This window comes from Typopeltis vanoorti, chromosome 6, assembly GCF_054136105.1.
Source record: "Typopeltis vanoorti isolate ZY-2024b chromosome 6, IOZ_Tvanoo_1.0, whole genome shotgun sequence".
Taxonomy (NCBI): domain Eukaryota; kingdom Metazoa; phylum Arthropoda; class Arachnida; order Uropygi; family Thelyphonidae; genus Typopeltis; species Typopeltis vanoorti.
The window spans coordinates 104245850-104265095 of record NC_143554.1 but is presented as its reverse complement, the minus strand read 5'-3'; the positions used below and the strand labels follow the sequence as shown (position 1 = coordinate 104265095).

At 36.3% G+C, this 19246-nt stretch overlaps 1 protein-coding gene across 1 annotated transcript in view; it reads left to right on the top strand.

The window, feature by feature from the left end:
- btv (dynein cytoplasmic heavy chain beethoven) overlaps positions 1-19246 on the top strand; it is a 1245321-nt gene that overhangs the window by 609582 nt on the left and 616493 nt on the right. The window contains exons 42-43 of the mRNA XM_090394552.1: positions 12679-12830; positions 17925-18069. Coding sequence (XP_090250678.1) covers positions 12679-12830; positions 17925-18069 — 297 coding nt within the window. The remainder of the gene's footprint in view (positions 1-12678; positions 12831-17924; positions 18070-19246) is intronic.

The following is a 19246-nucleotide window of genomic DNA, read 5'->3' as shown; positions in this document are numbered from 1 at the left end:
GTTGTGAAAATAGTACCAACGGAAAATTTTTACCACATACTCGGGAAACCCATCAGTCAACTGGCCACGGAGGAAGAGATAAAATGCTGTATAGTTTGAAATCAAAATACCTAATACCTACTTCAGTTGTACTGGAGTTTTTAAAGCTGTGCACGGTATGTCAGTTTAAAAAAAAATTTCCAAACAAAGGAATCGTTGTTTGCCCAATTATATCTAGCGACTTCAATCATCGTGGCCAAGTCGATTTAGTTGACTTACAGTCGACACCAGATAGAAATTACAAATGGCTATTAAACTACCAGGACCACGCTACGAAATTCAGCTTTCTTCAACCATTGACTACAAAAAGAGCTGCTGAAGTAGCAGTGGAGCTATTAAAAATATTTATGGAAGTAGGTTGTCCTTATATACTACAAAGCGACAACGGCCGTGAGTTTACGGCTGCTGTCATACAAGAATTAACAAGCCTGTGGCCAACGTGCAAAATTGTAAATGGTAGGCCTAGACATCCAGCTAGTCAAGGATCTGTTGAGCGATCAAATCAAGATGTTGAAGCTATGTTATGTGCTTGGCTAATTGACAATGACAAAAAATTGGGCTATGGGTTGTTACTTTGTTCAATTCCAAAAGAATTCCTCTTGCCATCGAACCATTAAACGATCATCATTTGGAACAGAACCAAAAACAGGACTCCAATCTAGTCATATTTCGAAAGAGTTGCTTGAAAAACTTGTTACTGAAGAGGACTTGGATCTACTTCTTAATCAGCAGGACCATGACATTATTTTAACACCAGAAGACTTACCAGCAGCTTCCTTTGAGAACAACAACAACACTTCAACTTCAGAAGATCCACCAGCATCTGAATTAATTGATTACAATGCTTCAACTTCAAATGATCTATTAATAGTTAAATCAACCAACAATAACACTTCAATGTCACACGATCTACCGGCAGCTGATTTACTCACCAAAAAGGCTATAAATTTAGAGGATCTACCAGAAATTGAATCAATTTCTTTATCGACAATAAGACAACTCGAACCAGTTAACAACTCTACTTCAACTCCTGCTTCAACAGTTAAAACATCTGTAGTGTTACTTGCATCAGAAGGGGAAGCAGCTTTCAGCGACAGTAAAGCATGTTGTGTTGTTTGTAGAATGGAATCTACTGGAGCCCATTCATGTGACATTTGTAAAAATCCAGTGCACTCAATATGTGGGAATACAGTAGGAGAAGAAGGATATGGATCGAAAATTCTATGCTATTTATGCCAAAAAGAAGAGACCATTAAAAATCAAAGGGAAAATGCTGCAAAACACCTGAAAAGATCAGCTGAAAAAATGAAAGAAGTTTCTTTGAAAAAATTTAAAGATGTGTTAGTGAATTCCACAGTTTTGGTTATGTACCTAAGGTAGATAGAGGCCCATTAGATGGAAATAACATCGTGGGGGATCGTATTAGATATAAAAAATAATTTATACCAAATTGGTACCTCAGTTGGAATTATAAAAGATTGGCTACCTAGAAACGCTCTTCAAATAGCTATCACAACATTAACTGAAACAGTTCCACAGATTAACCTAAGTCTGCGTGAGATTGCAGGAAAATTATCCGTATTTGGAGGTCAAGGATTTAAGAAGTGTTCCTGTGAGCAATCCAAATTACAATGTAAAACAAAAAGATGTGCCTGTAAAAAAAGTAACGTACTTTGTAACTCGAGATGCCACAAATCAACAATGTGTTTTAATAAAAATAAATAAACATTATTATTTATTAATTACATTCGTGAAAAATGTTTAAAATTTCACTAAAAATATCCTTTTTGTTTTTAAAAATATCAGCTTAAATGACTAACTATTCTACATTTAATAATGCATGGTTTACTAAATAAATACTTTAAATATCTAAACAATATTATTTCATCTTTTCACTAAAACAGTTAAGGGATTTGATCAAATCACTTACTTTCTTCAGGGAAATCACCCCGCAGAGTTGTTATTTTAACATCTTCCATGAATTGATCAAATCCCTATTTTTATCATTTCCCTGTGGCATATATACAGCACTCGGAAAGGATTAAAACTGATTTTTAATACTTCCAATATTTTGTCTCATTCACTGAGATATCTTCAGGGATTACAAAAAACTGATGTAACACACACACACACACACACACACACACACACACACACACACACACACACACACACACTCAAATGCAATGCAATACTAAGCCAAACATGTGAGTGACTCTAAAGTCCTATCTAGGTGGTGCGTCCTCTATGGGTGATTGTAGGTGTCTTAGAATGTAAGGTAGGATCTCTCATGATTAATGTTTTCCAAATTTTCAGAAGTTTAATACAACCATATTTATTTAGATTTGGTTGATTTATGAGTGCTGCTGCAGATTCTAAAAATAGTCTTTCTTTTTTGAGTTTACTGTGGTGGAGCATGGTATTTTTTTTTTTTCCAGGAGGTCCTGTGGGTCGTATCCAAGACATTGTCTGTCAGGCCAGACTGACCATAGTCGTGATTGCAGATGTAATCATGGGTGCCTCTCCCAGAAAATCACTCATCCCACTAAGAGTATTTCCATGAAGTCAGAAGACCCATGCTAATCTTTATACATATGATATCTATCATTCCTCCTCTTAAACTAATTCTCTGTCAGGGCCCTCACATTTACCTATGGTAATCCATTATTACAATTATTATAATTTAGGCCTCCATGGAATCACAAGTCTCATTGTGGGAGGCTTACCCTAGAAAACATGAAGTTTATCATACCATTTCTTGAACTCATTGACTGTTCATGCTCTCACCACTCTATTGGGCAGTGCATTCCACAGTTCAACCCCCCCCCCACACACAAAGTAACCACTCCCTACCTTTTTGCTCACAACTTCCAGTCATAGCTCCTGTCCTGACTCCTTCCCTCTGTTCTACCAAACAAAAGAACTCCCCAGTGTCAACCATGCAGCAGTTTAATAAAAGTCTTAATCATATCACCTCCTCCTTCTAACCTTCTTCTATCTTGTTCTTCAGTCTATCTCCTTCTTCTATCTACCAAACTCTGTGGTCCACATTCCTTCAGCCTATCTTCATAAGTAACATTGTACATTTCTGACATCAACTTTGTTATCTGCCTCTACACCTTTTCTATGATTAATTTATCCCCTTCCAATCCTGGGGACCAAATTTCAGCACAATAGTCCCAGTGTGGTCTGATCAGGGCTTCATACAATGGAATGTGAGCTCTTTCCCTGCAGAGAGAGAGAGAGAGAGAGAGAGAAAAGAGCTCTCATACAGTGGAATGAGCTCTCTCTTCTCTCTCTCTCTCTCTCTCTCTCTGTGCAGGTTAGCATCCTTCTCAGTATTGCAGCAATCCTCTGAGTTACCTTCACCACCTTTGTAATATGTTCCTTGAATTTCAGGTTTCTATCAATCATCATCCCTAAATCCTTTGCCTCCCCCCACTTCCTTCAGTACAGCTTCTCCAACAGAGTATGCAGCTTCTCATCAATGTATCCCAAACTTCAAGACTTTACATTTAGCTGCATTAAACTGACGCTCATCATACATTTGCCCATCTGTCCAATTTATTCAAATCCTCTTGCAGGGCGCTACCACATCTGCACTATTACTAGCCAACCTTCCCAGCTTCACATCATCTGCAAATAACTGAATACCCCCCCCCCTTTCAAACCATTGACAATGTCATTGATATAAAGGTTAAACAATACAGGTCCCAGAACCGAGCACTGTGAAACCCCCCCCCCCACTTGTAACTTTCTGCTCCCTTGATACTGCTTCCCCCCTATACACAACTCTCTGATACCTAACAGATAACCAGTTCCAAATCCAGTTTACTAACCTGACATCTAAACCCGTGTGCTGCAACTTAAATGCTAGCTTATCATGTGGTATCCAGTCAAATGCTTTTGTAAAATCCAAAAAAAATGGCAGAATATGCCTTTTCCTTATTAACTGCTATTGTCACTTTATCATAAAGGGTAATCATATTACTAACAAGAGTGTCCCTTAACAAATCCATGCCGACTCTCACTAATTTCTCCAAGATCTTAGCAACTACTGATGAAATACAAACTGGTCTATAGGTTTACACTTCCAGTTTGCTACCACCCATATGCAATGGCACTATCTTACCCTCCTTCCACTCCTTGGGCACCTTTCCCATGGCCATACTTTAATTGAAAAGAAAAGTCAACTCAGCTGTCAGTTCTTCAGCCTATTCTTTCAAAACCGATGGCAAAATCCCATCCCATTGCTTTTTTGACATCCAGAACACTCAGGATTATTTGAAACACACTCTCTTCTTGCACTTCTAAACCTCGAACCTGCCCAATCCCTCTAGTGTTTTATCTTCTAAAATGAAATTCTCCAATCATTGAACACCTCCACTATGTCCTAAGCATCACTCATTCTATTCACATTTATAATCAACAGTGTCCTTCTTCCACAATCATTTCTCCTCCTGTTGGCCACATAGGAAAAAAATTCCTTAGGATTTTCTTAGGATCTCAGGGCCAATCTTTTCTCATATTCCAGTTTTGCCTTCCTTACTGTACTAGTCACTCTCCTGGCCTGAGTCTTATATACTTCATGCATCTGCAGTTCCCATTTGATATTGTTTGTCATCCACTTTACTCCAATTGTGTTCTCTTCTTCACTTGCAGTATACAACTTGCTATTGCTACTAATAAATATTCCTTCAAAAGTTCCCAAGCACTAATAATATTTTGCCTTTCTAATTCCTTCCTCCATGGAACTACCCCAAGTTGATATGTACAATTATTATAATTGCCTGTCTTATAATTCCACATACATTCTTCTCTCATTGATAATCATGCATGTCTTTTCCTTCCAAGTCCAAATCACATGGTCATTCTCTCTCTCTCTCTCTCTCTCTCTCTCGCTGAGAACAGAGATACCTTCTCAGTTATAATCAATTCTTTGATGCTATGACCAAATCTAAAACTCTTGAACCTTATGTTCCTTCTACTACATGTTGTCCAAGACACTTGTCCCTCAAGAATTCCAGAAATTCCATTCCCTTATTACTACATGCATTACCTATCCCAGCTTTCCCAAATACAATTTCTTTGACCTCCTTTCGGCTCGAGGGTGGTGTTTATGCACACATTTTCTCTCTTTCTGTCTCTGACATACTATGACAGAGAGCCTTCAGCTCAGAATCTCGCAGTTATGATTTACTTTGGCTGAAAATCTCTTTCTTTGCCCCATTTTGTCAAATTGATATGCTATCTGTATCACTATCCCAATGTCACCATACTCTCTGAACTCTGATTTCCTCTCCTTGAGGAAGTCAGACTTTATCATTTTAACAATTCACAATATTGGCTTTCCTTCTCCCGCAGCACAGACTAAACAGATAGCAATGCTGAGGCATTTGCAATCATAAATAACCTTACTCAAGTTGCTTCCATGCCTGCCAGAGTATGAGATAACCCCAGTCACTCTGGACTGCTGCTTGTGATTCCTGCAAATATATTGTTAAGGTTGTATCTCCCTTAGGTAATTCAGACCACAACCTTGTGCTTATCTCTTTTCCCCACTGAGTAACTCCCAATCAGCAATTCTCAACTGAGTTGTCTAACATTATAAGAACACCAAGTAGGATGACCTCCAAGATGTCTATGCCTCATTCCCTTCATTATTAGATTATTGCTTTCAGCCTTCCAGTTCAAGCATACGTACTGAACATATCAATGAAGTAATCCTTTCTAGATTGGAAGCATCCCCCCATTCTATAGCAAATTCCCATCCCCTAAGAAAAAGTCCTTTGTTTTTCAAAAGATGCAACAAGACTGTATACAATGAAGAATCAAGTGTACTACAACTGGACATTGTCAAGAACTCTGCCTTCTCTTACTTTCTCACTCTCACTGCTTACACCAAAGACAGAAACAACTGCAAGAAAGTCATCAGTGCATCAAAAACCAATTTTTATAGAACCAGAAGTAGGTAATTTGCATCATGCCCAAATGGCAGCTGTGTATTTTGGTCTCTTCTCAAAGCAGATAGGTCTATTGCATCATCATCCACATAAAAAAGCCAGTCAAGGTATAATAAATGTTAACATTTATTATACCCAAGGTAAAATACCTTCTACATTTATATCTCCTCCAGAGATTTTTATTTAATAAGGTTAAAACACCTTATGGCAACTTGTTCTGGTAAAATACTTATAAGCTCTGTATTACTAAATCTTGGTATTTCTAGCCTAGCTCCCACTGATGAGACCTCGATAAAGGTCAAAACCGGTCTGGGTAGTGGCCTCTTGCCTTTAATACAAAACATCATGCATCCCCTTCTTGGAGATGTGTTTTGGCATTAAGGGTAAATATTAAGATTAGTGATCAGAGCTTATGCCACCTTTACCACGAGTTGCCTTGGTCTTGCACTACCTGTAGGATCAGCTAGACTTGCATCACTTGCAGGTGCAAACTTGACTTGTTTGTTTGTTTGCTTACTTGGGTAATGGAGTAAAAACCAGGTTTAAAATTGCTTGGTTTTTTTAACATTTAGTATACCCAAGGTAAAATACCTTCTATATATATATATATATATATATATATATATATATATATATATATATAAATGCATGCTCCCAAAGAGAAATATGCAATTAATTAGTTCTCTTATGAACACCATTCAAAAATAAACTGTAATCCGAAATATTATGTCGTTAACAACTGACTAGAGAGCGTACCCTCTCCCACCAATGAGCCATGGATTTGAAACTCGCAATGGGCATGGATGTTTGTAATTGTCTTTAGGATGAAAGGTGAATTTCATAGCCCTGTGTAAGTCCATCGCTGACTTATTTTAGGCCTGAAGTGGCTTGAGAAAGTTCCATGTTTGGACTCTAGAGCAGGATTTCTAAACTAGATGAACAAAATATATATCTATAAAATAGAAAAAACTTTGCCATGAAAAAAAAATTATATTCAAATTATTTTACACATATATATAATTTTTTTTTTTTTTTCAGTAAAGAAGAACACTATAAAATTTAAAATTTCTTAGTGTCTTAAAGTACTAGTATTGGAGGAAAAGGTAAATGTAAAAGTATTGGAGCTGCAGAATTTAACTTACATTGATTTACATCATTATGATAACATTCGTGTAATTTTATTATCATTTTCTTTAATATAATTACTTAGAAGTGCATGATCTTAAACTAACTCTGTAAATGATAACGGCATACAAGGTCTTTATTATGCAGGAAAAGTGGAATCATTTTTGAAATACTCATGTATTCAATAACTGAAACACTTCATCTTCTGATTTAGTTCAGATAAAATGTGTGTGTGTGTGTGTTCATTTTATCACATCTGGAAGGGTGTCTGAGTGCATGCACAGAAAATTAGTGAATGGTTCACAGAATAAATATTCTTAACTTTGGTGTCCTTTCTCCTTAAACTACACTTTTCCAATTTTGTAAATATTAATATTCCATCAACAGAACCTGTAGTATCTAAGAAAGAAAAAATATTTATAAATTTTTCAGATGAAATAGAAATTAGGAAACTCACCTATCAATAAAATATTACTTTCATTGTATAAGAATAAAAATATTATGAAAATCAAATTAAAATCTAAATGAATAATACATAAATACGTAAGAAAACTATATTTTGTGAATTTTATCTTGCACTCCATTTACTTTTCATTTATCAGTATCAATGCAGTGTTTCCATTTTCTAGCGAATAACACTTTCAGAGAATTTTTCCTGCGATGAATTGTTGGATGAATTGTCTCTGAACCCATTCATTACCATATAATTTGCCATTATATATATATATTGATTTTGAAGATTCATTGATTAACTATATTACTAAGGTATAGAGCTAAAAGGCTTCAATTTGGCATAAGTAAGATACTGAAATGGAGAATATTATGGATTCATCCATAATATATCCTAAATACGCTGGTCATACAACCCAGGTTCCAGACCACCTTTGTTTGGCAAATTTCATTATGTGGTCAATCACTATCTTTTTTGTGCGTGTGTGCGTGCGTGTTTGTGAGTGAGTGATAACTGATATAAATAAAGCATTTAGTTATGTCAGTTATGTAGACAAAAAATTTCAAATAACTTTTGCAAACCAAAAGAAAAAGTTATTTTGAATAGCTTGGCTTAAGGTTGATGTTGATGGCCAACCAGCTTGGTCATCAACTGACACCATTAAAAGTTTTTGTTTTTATTTTGGAACTAAGATTGTCATGATTATGAATAATGCAGTATTAACTAGCACATCACTTTTCACTTCACTAATAATTTTGTTTTTAACAATGGTAACATATTTGTGTAAGGTTAAGTATAGACTGGCTTGTCTCAGTGTTCGATACACCATCTTCACTAAATTTAATAATTTTAATCTCAGTATGCAATGCAGTAGGGTTACATGTGTTCTTCTTTTCACCGAAAACAACAGTACCCTTAGTCTGAATTTCATCTGCCATTATTAACAACAATAAAATAAAACAATAGGGGTGCTTAAGGGTCAAAGCTGTATAACTGAGAGGAGACCTCCATATAGCCTTTAAAGGAATGCGGAGAACCGACCAGGGCTTCTGACCTAATGTCCAATCCTCACCTTCTCGTGGTGCACCCTGTTGGGTATCTACTTTGATACTGAACGAACGAGGATGGGCTGGCAATTTGGGATTTAGCCGACCAAATTGTATTCTTATTGGTTAAACCAAAATAAAAAATGATGGTACAACATGACAAAATTTCATGCCGGCTGGGGCGTCGCCCGGTTAAACAAGGCCCCCGTTGTTTTCGCCAGGGAACCAGGGCGAACAGCGAAAAGTCAGCTACTGGAACAAATCTGAAAACAAACCCCAACTCAACATCACCAGAGTTAAAGATCGGTACTATCAACGTAAGAAGCCTGAATGGCAAAGAAATGGAGCTAGCTGAGGAATTAGATAAGTACCAGATCGACATAATAGGGGTGACTGAAACAAAAAAGACCAAAACTGGTGAGATCTTTCTGAGCAATAAATACAAAATGTTATATTCAGGCAATGACAATCAAGGAAAAGAAGGAGTAGCCATAGTATTCAACACAAAATACGAGGCTAATCTTCTTGAATGGCAGTCAGTCTCAAGTAGAGTAATGTGGGCAAATATGAGAATGGGAAACTGGACAATGAGACTTATTTGTGCCTATGGTCCCACAGAAGGTTCTACTAAGGTAGAAGTGGAGGAATTTTTTGAGGCTTTAGAAAAAGCAACTGACACAATGAAAAAGGAAAAGTTGGTCCTTGTTGGGGATCTAAATAGTAGAGTAGGAAATGATTGTGAGACATACAAAAATATTTTGGGAAAATTTGGAGAAAAGAGCAAAGCTAATAATAATGGCAAATATCTGTTGGATTTCTGCTCAGGACATGGACTGGTTATTACTAACACCATGTTCCAACATAAAAATGTGCACAAATTCACATGGAGAGAAGAGGCTAGGAATAAGAAAAGTCTCATTGACTATGTTATTGTTGATAGTGATGTTTTCTCCCTGGTGCAGGACACCAGAGTGTATAGAGGATTTGAAATTGGAAGTGATCACTATTTAGTCTTGAGCAGGATAAAATTGAATTTCATATTGAAAAGAATAACATGTAAGAAAGTTTTAAAGCGAATAAAAGTTGAGCAGCTCTCAGATGTGAACTGTAGACTAAAATACAGAAATATTATTGAAAAGAAAATGAAAGAGTTTGATAACAGGAATCAAACCTTGGAGATTCAGTGGCAAACTCTGAAGGAAACATTGATTGATTCTGCCAGAGAGGCATGTGGTGAAGTTGTGTGCAAAGATAAAAAAATTAGAACTCCCTGGTGGACACAGGAAGTTAAAGAGGCAGTGAAGGAAAAGAAGAAAGCATATCAAAAGTTCTTGGCAAATAAGTCAGCTTTTACTCTTACAGAATACAGAGACAAATGTAAGAAAGCTAAACAGTGTGTAAAACTAGCAAAACAAAAGTCATGGGAGGACTTTGGCAAGAATATAGAAAATAAATATCAAGAAGGTGGCAAAATATTCTGGAGGTTGTTGAAGAAGCTTAGGAATGGAGGAAAGAGTGCTGTAAAAGGAATTAGAGATGATAAAGGTGAAATGAAAACAGGAGAAAAAGATATCCTTGAAGTATGGAGTAATTACTTTGAAAAACTGCTAAATGAAACAAGCAGTAATGACAGCACAGTGATAAAAAACACTGACCAGGCATGCAGTCAGGAATACATATCCATACTTGAAGTAGAAAAAGCCATCAAAGGCTTGAAATGTGGAAAGGCAGCAGGAGTAGATGATATTCGACCAGAAATGCTGAAGCATGGTGGTATAAGAGTCTTACAGTGGCTGCACTGCATAGTTCAGAAAGCCTGGACAGAGGGACGAATTCCCGATGATTGGAGTAGAGCTCTCATAGTACCCATATATAAAAAGGGAAATAAAACCGAATGTGAGAATTACAGAGGTATTTCCCTACTGAGTGTTCCTGGCAAGATCTATGCAAGTATACTTGAGAAACGGTTGAGAAGAATTGTGAAAGAAAAGCTTGGTGAAGAACAAGCTGGATTCAGGCCAAATAGAGGCTGTCAGGATCAGATCTTCACTTTACGACAAATAGTCGAGAAAGCATGGGAATATAACAAAGATCTGTATTTAAGTTTTGTCGATTTGGAAAAGGCATATGACAAGGTGCCAAGAGAGAAGCTATTCAATACGCTGCAGTTATATGGTGTCAATGGGGCATTATATCAAGCAATACTTAGTCTTTATTTGAGTTGTGAGTCAGCAGTTAGAATTGAAGGAAGTACAGGAAGATGGTTTAATGTTAAATCTGGTGTGAGACAAGGATGTACATTATCCCCTCTGTTATTCATTATCTATATGGATCACATTATGAAGGAAAGTAGTATTAAACCTAATATATCAAAATTGGAGATGTTAATGTCAGCTCTTTGCTTTATGCGGATGATGTTATACTTCTAAATAAATCCGCTACAAGTCTGCAAGATTCTCTGACTAAATTGAATAGATGTTGTAATAGATATGGTATGAAGGTCAGCAATAAAAAGACAAAGACAATGAAAATAGGCAGAATCATTGAAAATGTCAACTGTGTTGTGAATGGATTACCTGTGGAACAAGTAAAACATTTCAGCTACTTAGGCACAATTTTTACTGAAGATGGTAAACTAAATATAGAAATAGACAACAGAATCAGCAAAGCTGGTATCGTGGGAAGTCAATTGAATAAATTCATATGGAATAAGAAAGAAATTAGTCGGAACACTAAATTAGCTGTATACAAGACTGTGTTCAAACCAATTTTAACTTATGGATCTGAGAGCTGGGTCAGAAGTAAAACACTTGACCAAAGACTAGAGACCGCAGATATGAGAGTCCTAAGAAAGATTAGAGGCGTGAACAGATGGCATCAATGGCAATATCATATTAAAAATGAGGATATTAGGAAAGAACTTGACATTGTCAGCATCCAGGAATGCGTTAGCAGAGCTAATCTCAGATGGTATGGTCACTTAAATAGAATGGGAGAGGAAAGATTAGCAAAACAAGTGTTCTCTGCCAGGTTGGTAGGAAAACGACCCAGAGGAAGACCAAGATATAGGTGGATTGATATGGTACAAAGTGCCTTAGACGACAGAAATATAAGATCTGATAATGTTGGAGTCTTGACAAGTAACAGACTGATTTGGAGGAAAATTGTAGATAGGAAGTTAGTAATGATGTAATTTTTTCATGTAGTACTGTCGTATCCTGTACACCCCTTGAGGGTACATGGCAGGAATTTGATGATGATGATGAAATAAAACAATAGCTATAAACAGTTCATAAATCACATCAGAATACACAAAAAAAACACAGAGAAATGTATTGAGAAGTGACATCATAAATAAATTGAATTTCACAAACTGCACATTGGTTGATTCACAGTAGCATCATTGCCAAAACCATCACAAGATGTGTGAATGTAACATTGTATAAATAAGCACTGATCATAATTGAAAAGTTTCATATAAGTAGAACATCATCATGCGAAGCATCATAAGGCAAAGTATTACAGTTTAGGAAAAAAAAAACTTCAAAGCTTCATCTCTTGAGCTCTCTGTTATATTTTTAGAACTTTTAAGTTTTTTTCTGTATTTGGCTATAAAATATGGATTGATCCATAATATACTCTATTTCAATATTTACCATATAATTTATTTTCACTAAATTAATCTTTAATAGTTACATGAGTGAGAAATCAGCTCTATGTCTGTAAACAATTCATATTTGTATGGCATTATTTTTATTGTGATTGCTAAAATATTGTCATTCTTTTTTACTGGAACAAGATATCCAAAGATCATGTATTATAATGAAATGTATGAAAATTATTATGGTTTCTGAGTGTTCAACCTCCTGGGATGAGTCTTTCGACTCATGGAGATTTGGAAGTAATACTAATAATGTATAATGGCTTTATAACAATTTATATACCAGTACCTCTTATGAAATAACTACTAGAATTGTTCTGTTTTACCTAATCTTTAAATAAAATATAATCTCACATTTAAGCTGCTATTCAAAGCAATCTATTTGTATGGTAGGTTGTGACATACCATGGATTCTATGATGAGAATCTAGAGTGGATTAGCGTGGAAGGGATACAGATTGTCGGAAGCTTAAATTTTGGCAGCATGTTAGGAAGACATCAATTAACATCCAGATTTACATCAGTGGTCAGAATATGTGCAGTTGAGTAAGTTCATTTCATGTTCTAAGAATTTAAATACCATCAAATTTGTTTATTTATAATACTACTTCATTTGCCAATACTACTATTATTACTGTGATATTAGTCCTCTTTTGATATCAGTTTATTCCATTTTGGGCTAAAACTTGTGCTGAAATAATTAACCACAGTATGTTTGAGATAGTACAGTATTTCATGTATTATTATTTCTTATTATGATTATTATCATCATCATCATCAAATTGCTGATATATATCCCTCAAGATGGGTGTACAGGATGTGATAGTGATGTGATTAGGACACCTTCTTGGCAATTCTCATAGAAGGGATGTAAGTTCTGTTTGCTACAAACTTGGTATTAACTAGGTCTACTTACTCACTGATGAGACCTCAATAAAGATTGAAATCGGTCTGGGTAGTGACCTTGTCTCATAATGTAGAATAGTAATACAGCTCCTAGGAGCTAAGTTCACATTATGGGTAAATATCAAGAATTGTGATCGGAACTTGCTCCACCTTTGCCATGAGTTGCCTCAGCTTGCAATACCTTAAGGGTCAGTTGCTGCAGTATCCAAGTATTTGCTTACGCTTGGAATTGCCGAACTTTATATAGTTTTTACTATATTCGGCATGAAACTCTTTGAGTTTCTTATTCGGCTGAGAAACGATATGGGATGTAATATCCCTTAACTTAAACAAAATAATAATAATCTCTTTGAATAAAATGTTTTATAAACATTTCTGCAGTTGTTTAATTTTTATTATGAAAATCTGCATGAACTTTTTTTGTTTATCTGATATTAAGCCCTGTGATGCAGTTATCAGGTCCAGCACTCTTGAAACTTGTGTTCCCTCCATTACATTTTGCCTCAGGTAATAATCCATTGCCATCCCTGCCTGTGACCATTCCTCCTCCCAGTCTGTGTCCCCATAGTCTAAATCTCCCATAATAATTACTTGTACTCACAATGGTAATTTGCAAGTGCATGTCATATACATTCTTTCTTGTACCTCTTGAATTATAGTAGCAACCAAGAAATTATATTCTTGGCATCCTGAATATAACCAAGTGAAATAAACTTCTGCATCTAAAAGAGTTACATTAGCCAGTTACTGATTACAACCATTCCAACTACACTGCTTGGAAAGAAGTCAACAAACACCATAGTGTGAACAGGTATGGTGCTGCCCACCTTATGTAGGACCTCTTTTCACTGCAATGACTGCAGCAATCCTACAGGGCATACTTTCCACAACAAGCTTACTATAGTGATCATTGGGAATGAATGGTGAAACAATTCATTCCCAATGCAGTGCTTCCTACCACAAAGTAGGAAGCATTGCATTGTCCAGAATGTTCAGATATTTCTTGGAGTTCAACGTTCATGGCACTACTAAGAAAGAGGTCTGAGCCCAAACCAGGAAAATTAGGACCATACTATCACCACCTCCAAACTGCATGGGTGGAGTTATTTACTGTGGTAAGAGATATTCACTGGGAATCTGCCACAGCCATCCCTGTTAGCATAAATACCTCTCCCTCCCCTCTTTTTTTCATTGATACTACTTTTCTCCCTGGTACTCTTTTCTACTTTAAAGTCACTGTCTGCACTCTCACGACTCTCTCTCTCTCTCTCTCATCCATTGGATTCCATGGTCCATCCACACTTTCAGACTCTTGTTGATAACATTATCCTGGATATAAGGAGACTGTGTAGCTCCGTAGAAGTGGCGTTTGCACGCTACAGCACTTGACCGCATGAAGAAAGACTTATGAGTTGCAGTCAGTTGGTGAGTGAATGGTGGAGGCGGAGTTGTAGAGCAGGTGTCCTCCCTCGATGAGTCCTTGGACTCGTGGAGGTATCAAATAATAATAATAATAATATCCTCATCTGTCCAATTTCATAAACAATATCTTCCTAATTTCTCCAAAATCTTAACAATCACAGAAGAGATACAAACTTCTTTAGTTTGATATCTCAATTCTACTACCACTCTTAGGTACTGGTGCTGTCATGTGCCCCTTCCACTTGGGGTCTTTTCTCGTTGCTAGACATTCTTTGAACATGTTAACGGCGCTGTCAGTTTCCTTAGCACACTCTATTATGACATTCAGAAAAGTTCCATACATTTCCAATGGTATATTGACTTCTGCAGTATTTATTATTTGAAATACATTCTTCTCATGCACTTCTAAAATTTCAATCCCCCCAGCTCTGCTGTTAAATAGTTCTCAACTTGTTTCCATGACTACTGATATCTCTGTTCAAATCTTCCATCCTCTACTTGACTCTGCAATATGCCATACATCTTCCCATCTCCCAGATAACTATCCTCACAAGAGGCCATGTCCTCTGCCATCTATTCTGGGAACTCAGTTTTCCTCTTCCATAACACTTTACACCACCAATGTCTCCAAATGCCTGCATCCTTTCAGACATAGACAGTCTCTTACATACACCTGTCTTCTATCATAAAATGCACTCCAAGCATTGAAGCATGCATTCTAGACACCTCTCACAGTTCATTTTTGCTATCATGTCATTCATTATTAGTGATCTGGGCACTATCTTCTCACGCACACACTTCTTTCCTGCACATTCTAATTCAGCCTGACCTCAGTATTAATTAACAAATTCAATTACCGCTTCATCACTATCATCATACTTCCTGTTGTTCTTGTCACCTTTATCCCTTACTCTTCTCTGACACTCTCTCTTACTGTTTTCTCACTTACTAACTTCCTGTCATCTTTTTATCCCTTATTCTTGTATTCTCTTGACTTCCTCTCTTTCCACACAACTCTTATTCACTCTCATTCTCATAATTTTCTAATGCTACTGTTGTTGGTTTTAGTCAATTAGCTTTTTTAATGTTTTGATGACTTTTTCTCAATACATTTTTCTTACATCTTCTCTCTCTCTCTTCAAGTATTCTGTCCTCATGCAGCACTCACCCACACAATCAATACCATCAGTGCCATCCATCAATACTTGTACATCTCCTATCACACAATCTAATGTTAAATCCATCACCATCTCATGCTTTCCTTCCTTTAGTAGTGCATTGGAATTCAGTGAGTGCTTAAACCAGTACAAAACCAGAGATGCTGATATTGAAATCACATAACTCTAACCATTGTCTGCTTTTCATGCAGAGGCATATGCTTCCCTGTCTTACTTTCAATGTTTTCAATTGACAGGTTGGATACATGCCAAAGTGAAGTATACTACAAAATCTTATATGATATTGTGCAAAATGTAATATTTACATGGTGGTGGTGGGCTTGTCAACAGCTTTTAAATGGATAGAGATATTGCAGTTACAATGATTGATAAAAAAAATAAAAAAGATACAGCATCCAGACACAACATATCATATAAAAACTTCGAAACAGTCTCTCTCTCTTCACACAGTTGTATAAGCTAGAGTTACTGTATTTACATAAAATCCCTGTTAATTGACATTAAGTAAGAAGCTTTAGTGAAAAAATTATATCTTGATACCTTTTTTTTTTTCAGTTTATTCTTTTTTAAAGCACTGAAAGTAAAAATTGTGTTTTTGGAGAATGGGGTAGATGGTGATAATAATAATATCAATGAATACTACTTTTGATACTATATGTTGGTATATTCCACATCTGTATTTTCAATGTTATTTGCACTACAAATGTAAAAATTAAATATTATAAACAACATGCCTATAAGTCAGTTTACAGGAAAAATATAATTATTATACAACAAAAAATCATAGCTAATAAGTTGAGTAGTATTTTTTTACTGGCATAACAGCCATTTTGGACCATATTTGATCTTCCACTTTGTTAGCCATCAGGTCAATTTAAAAAAAAAAAACTCAGTAATATAGGGTGCAATGCTACTCTTCTCCCACACAGGATCAATGCATTTTGTATCATGTATCATGTTAGTGAATAAACTTATTTTACTTTGTTTTATTTATCACTGTAATGTTTGATACCAGTAATTACAGGGTGTCCACAAATGTTTACCCTGATTATAATATATTATAACTCTTCAGTGGATACTTGAAATGGAACACAAAGTTAGACACTTCAATGCATAACATATAGAAAAAAAAAGTCAATAAACAAATTCAACATATGCACCTCCGATAACACGTAAAATATCCAAGCGGTAATCAATAGCACAGCACACATTCTCCAACATTTCTTGTGTGACTACTTCCTGCATTTCTGATTCGCCATCACAAGGTCTGGAACTGGTGTTGCATAAACTAGATCCTTAACATATCTCCCCCCCCCCCCCCCAAAGGAAAAAAGTCTAGGGATGTAATGTCCGGTGACTTCGGGGTCCATGGGATTGGACCATCTCTGCCAATTAAACAATTCGGGAATTCTCAATTAAGATGATTGCAAACATCATGAGACCAATGGGGGGGGGGGGGGCACTTCATCCTGTTGAAAGATAACATTTGGTTGCATCTACTGTAGCTGGGTAATTGCATAATTATTGAGCATGTCTAAGTACACATTTCCATTGATTTCTTTTTCAAGAAAGAAAAAAAGGACCAATCACTCGGTCATGCATTAGTCACCACCACAGGCAGTTTGAACCATCTCAACTGTCTCCTCAGAAACTGATGGTCTGCCACTGCTTGTACTCTTATGAACTGAACCTGTTTCTAAAAACTTTGTCTTCCATGACTTAATGAGCTTGACATCAGGCGGGTTCTTTCCATACTGTGCCCTAAACATTCACTGTACTGTAACTGAAGATTTTGTTTCTGCTAGCCACAGAGCACATTGGGCTTTTTCCTGTACTGAAGCCATTTTTAAAGAAAATCAGCAGCAGCACTCCTGGTGGCAAAAGCAGTATACTGAAGATACCAGTATGGAAACTTTATGAGTGCCCAAGTTTACCTGCAACAGAATTTATTCAGTTAGTTTCATTGTTAAAATATTATAGTCAGTTGAAATCAGTGTAATCATTTGTGGACACCCTGTAGTTCATTACTTGTGCAGTGTTTTACCATTGCATTATTCAGTGAAATATTATAGTAATAAATAATTCTGATTATTTTGGGAACATTATAATTTGTCTTTTAATGTATTTTGAATAGTTATCCTGATAAGGAAGAACTTCAGATTATCTACACTGCCTATCTTCAGACTGTTTTGCAGTATAAACTTCCCAATCATCCTGTATGGAATAACATTAGCAATACTCAGCAATTAGCAGACTGCATGGTTCAACTGCTTGATCAAGTGAGTAATATATATGGTTTGCAATTGATTTCTTTTTCCCTCTCGCAAAGTTGAACTGACATCCGTTTTCTCATGCTCACAGTTCCAACCCATTCATATCACTTTCTGATATCGCATCATTTAAGTATTGTTTAAATGCTTCTCATGCACTGTCGATATTCTTCCCATCCAGCAACTGATCCCATTCCACTGAACTCAGTATACTCCTCTTTTTCTCTCCCATAGTCCTAAATGGACCGTTGGATCATTCATGGATGGTAGGTGATATTCTTTGTTAGTCTCCTCCAATCATCTCAGTCTCTTGTTCTTGAAGTCAGTTGAGAAAGGGAGGAATTTGTCCATTTTTGGTGTTATCAGTCCATTTTAATTGAGGTCGGCCCATAACCCTTGGTCCCGGAACAATTCCTTCTAGTGTTTGCTTTGGAATGCCATTAATCCTCTCCACATGTCCGAGCCATTTCATGTCTTCTTCTGATGACTGTCAGAATATTTTCACTTCTTCTCCCGTCTATTGAATCGATCAGTTTTCAGACATTTTCATTGGTTTTGTGAGCGGTATAGGGAATTCTCAAAAGTCTTCTGTAAGTTTTCATTTCAAAGGATAGGAGTCTCCTCTCATCTTCTCTGAATAAAGTCCAGGCCTCACAACCATACAAGAGGATAGAATTCACCAAGGTGTCAATTAGTCTTAGTCTGGTTGTGATTGCTATTCTGTTATCTCCCCACAATGGTTTTAACTTCTGCAGGGCCATGGTTGCCTTAGCAATTCGGTATTTAATGTTAGTTTTTGAATGACCATCTTCACTCAGCATCCTTCCTAGATAAGTAAACTTGTTATTGCCAATTTGTATCTTTAAGAATTCAATGTCTGATTTTGAGGTTATCATTGCTTTTGTTTTTTGTAGGTTTATGTATAATCCATATTTTTTAATGTTCCAAAAACACGGCTAGTTTTCTCTTGTAATTCTTCTTCACTTTATGCCAGAAGATTGATGTCGTCTGCAAAATGTAAGATATTTATTCTTAGTCCGCCAACTACTATTCCAGTGTCATAATCATGAAGAGTTTCATCTATGACATATTCCAGAAAACAATTAAAAAGAAGAGGGGACAAGATGCATCCATGTCTTACCCCCCCGTTCTGCCTGGAACGGTTCACTACTGTAATTTTTAATTT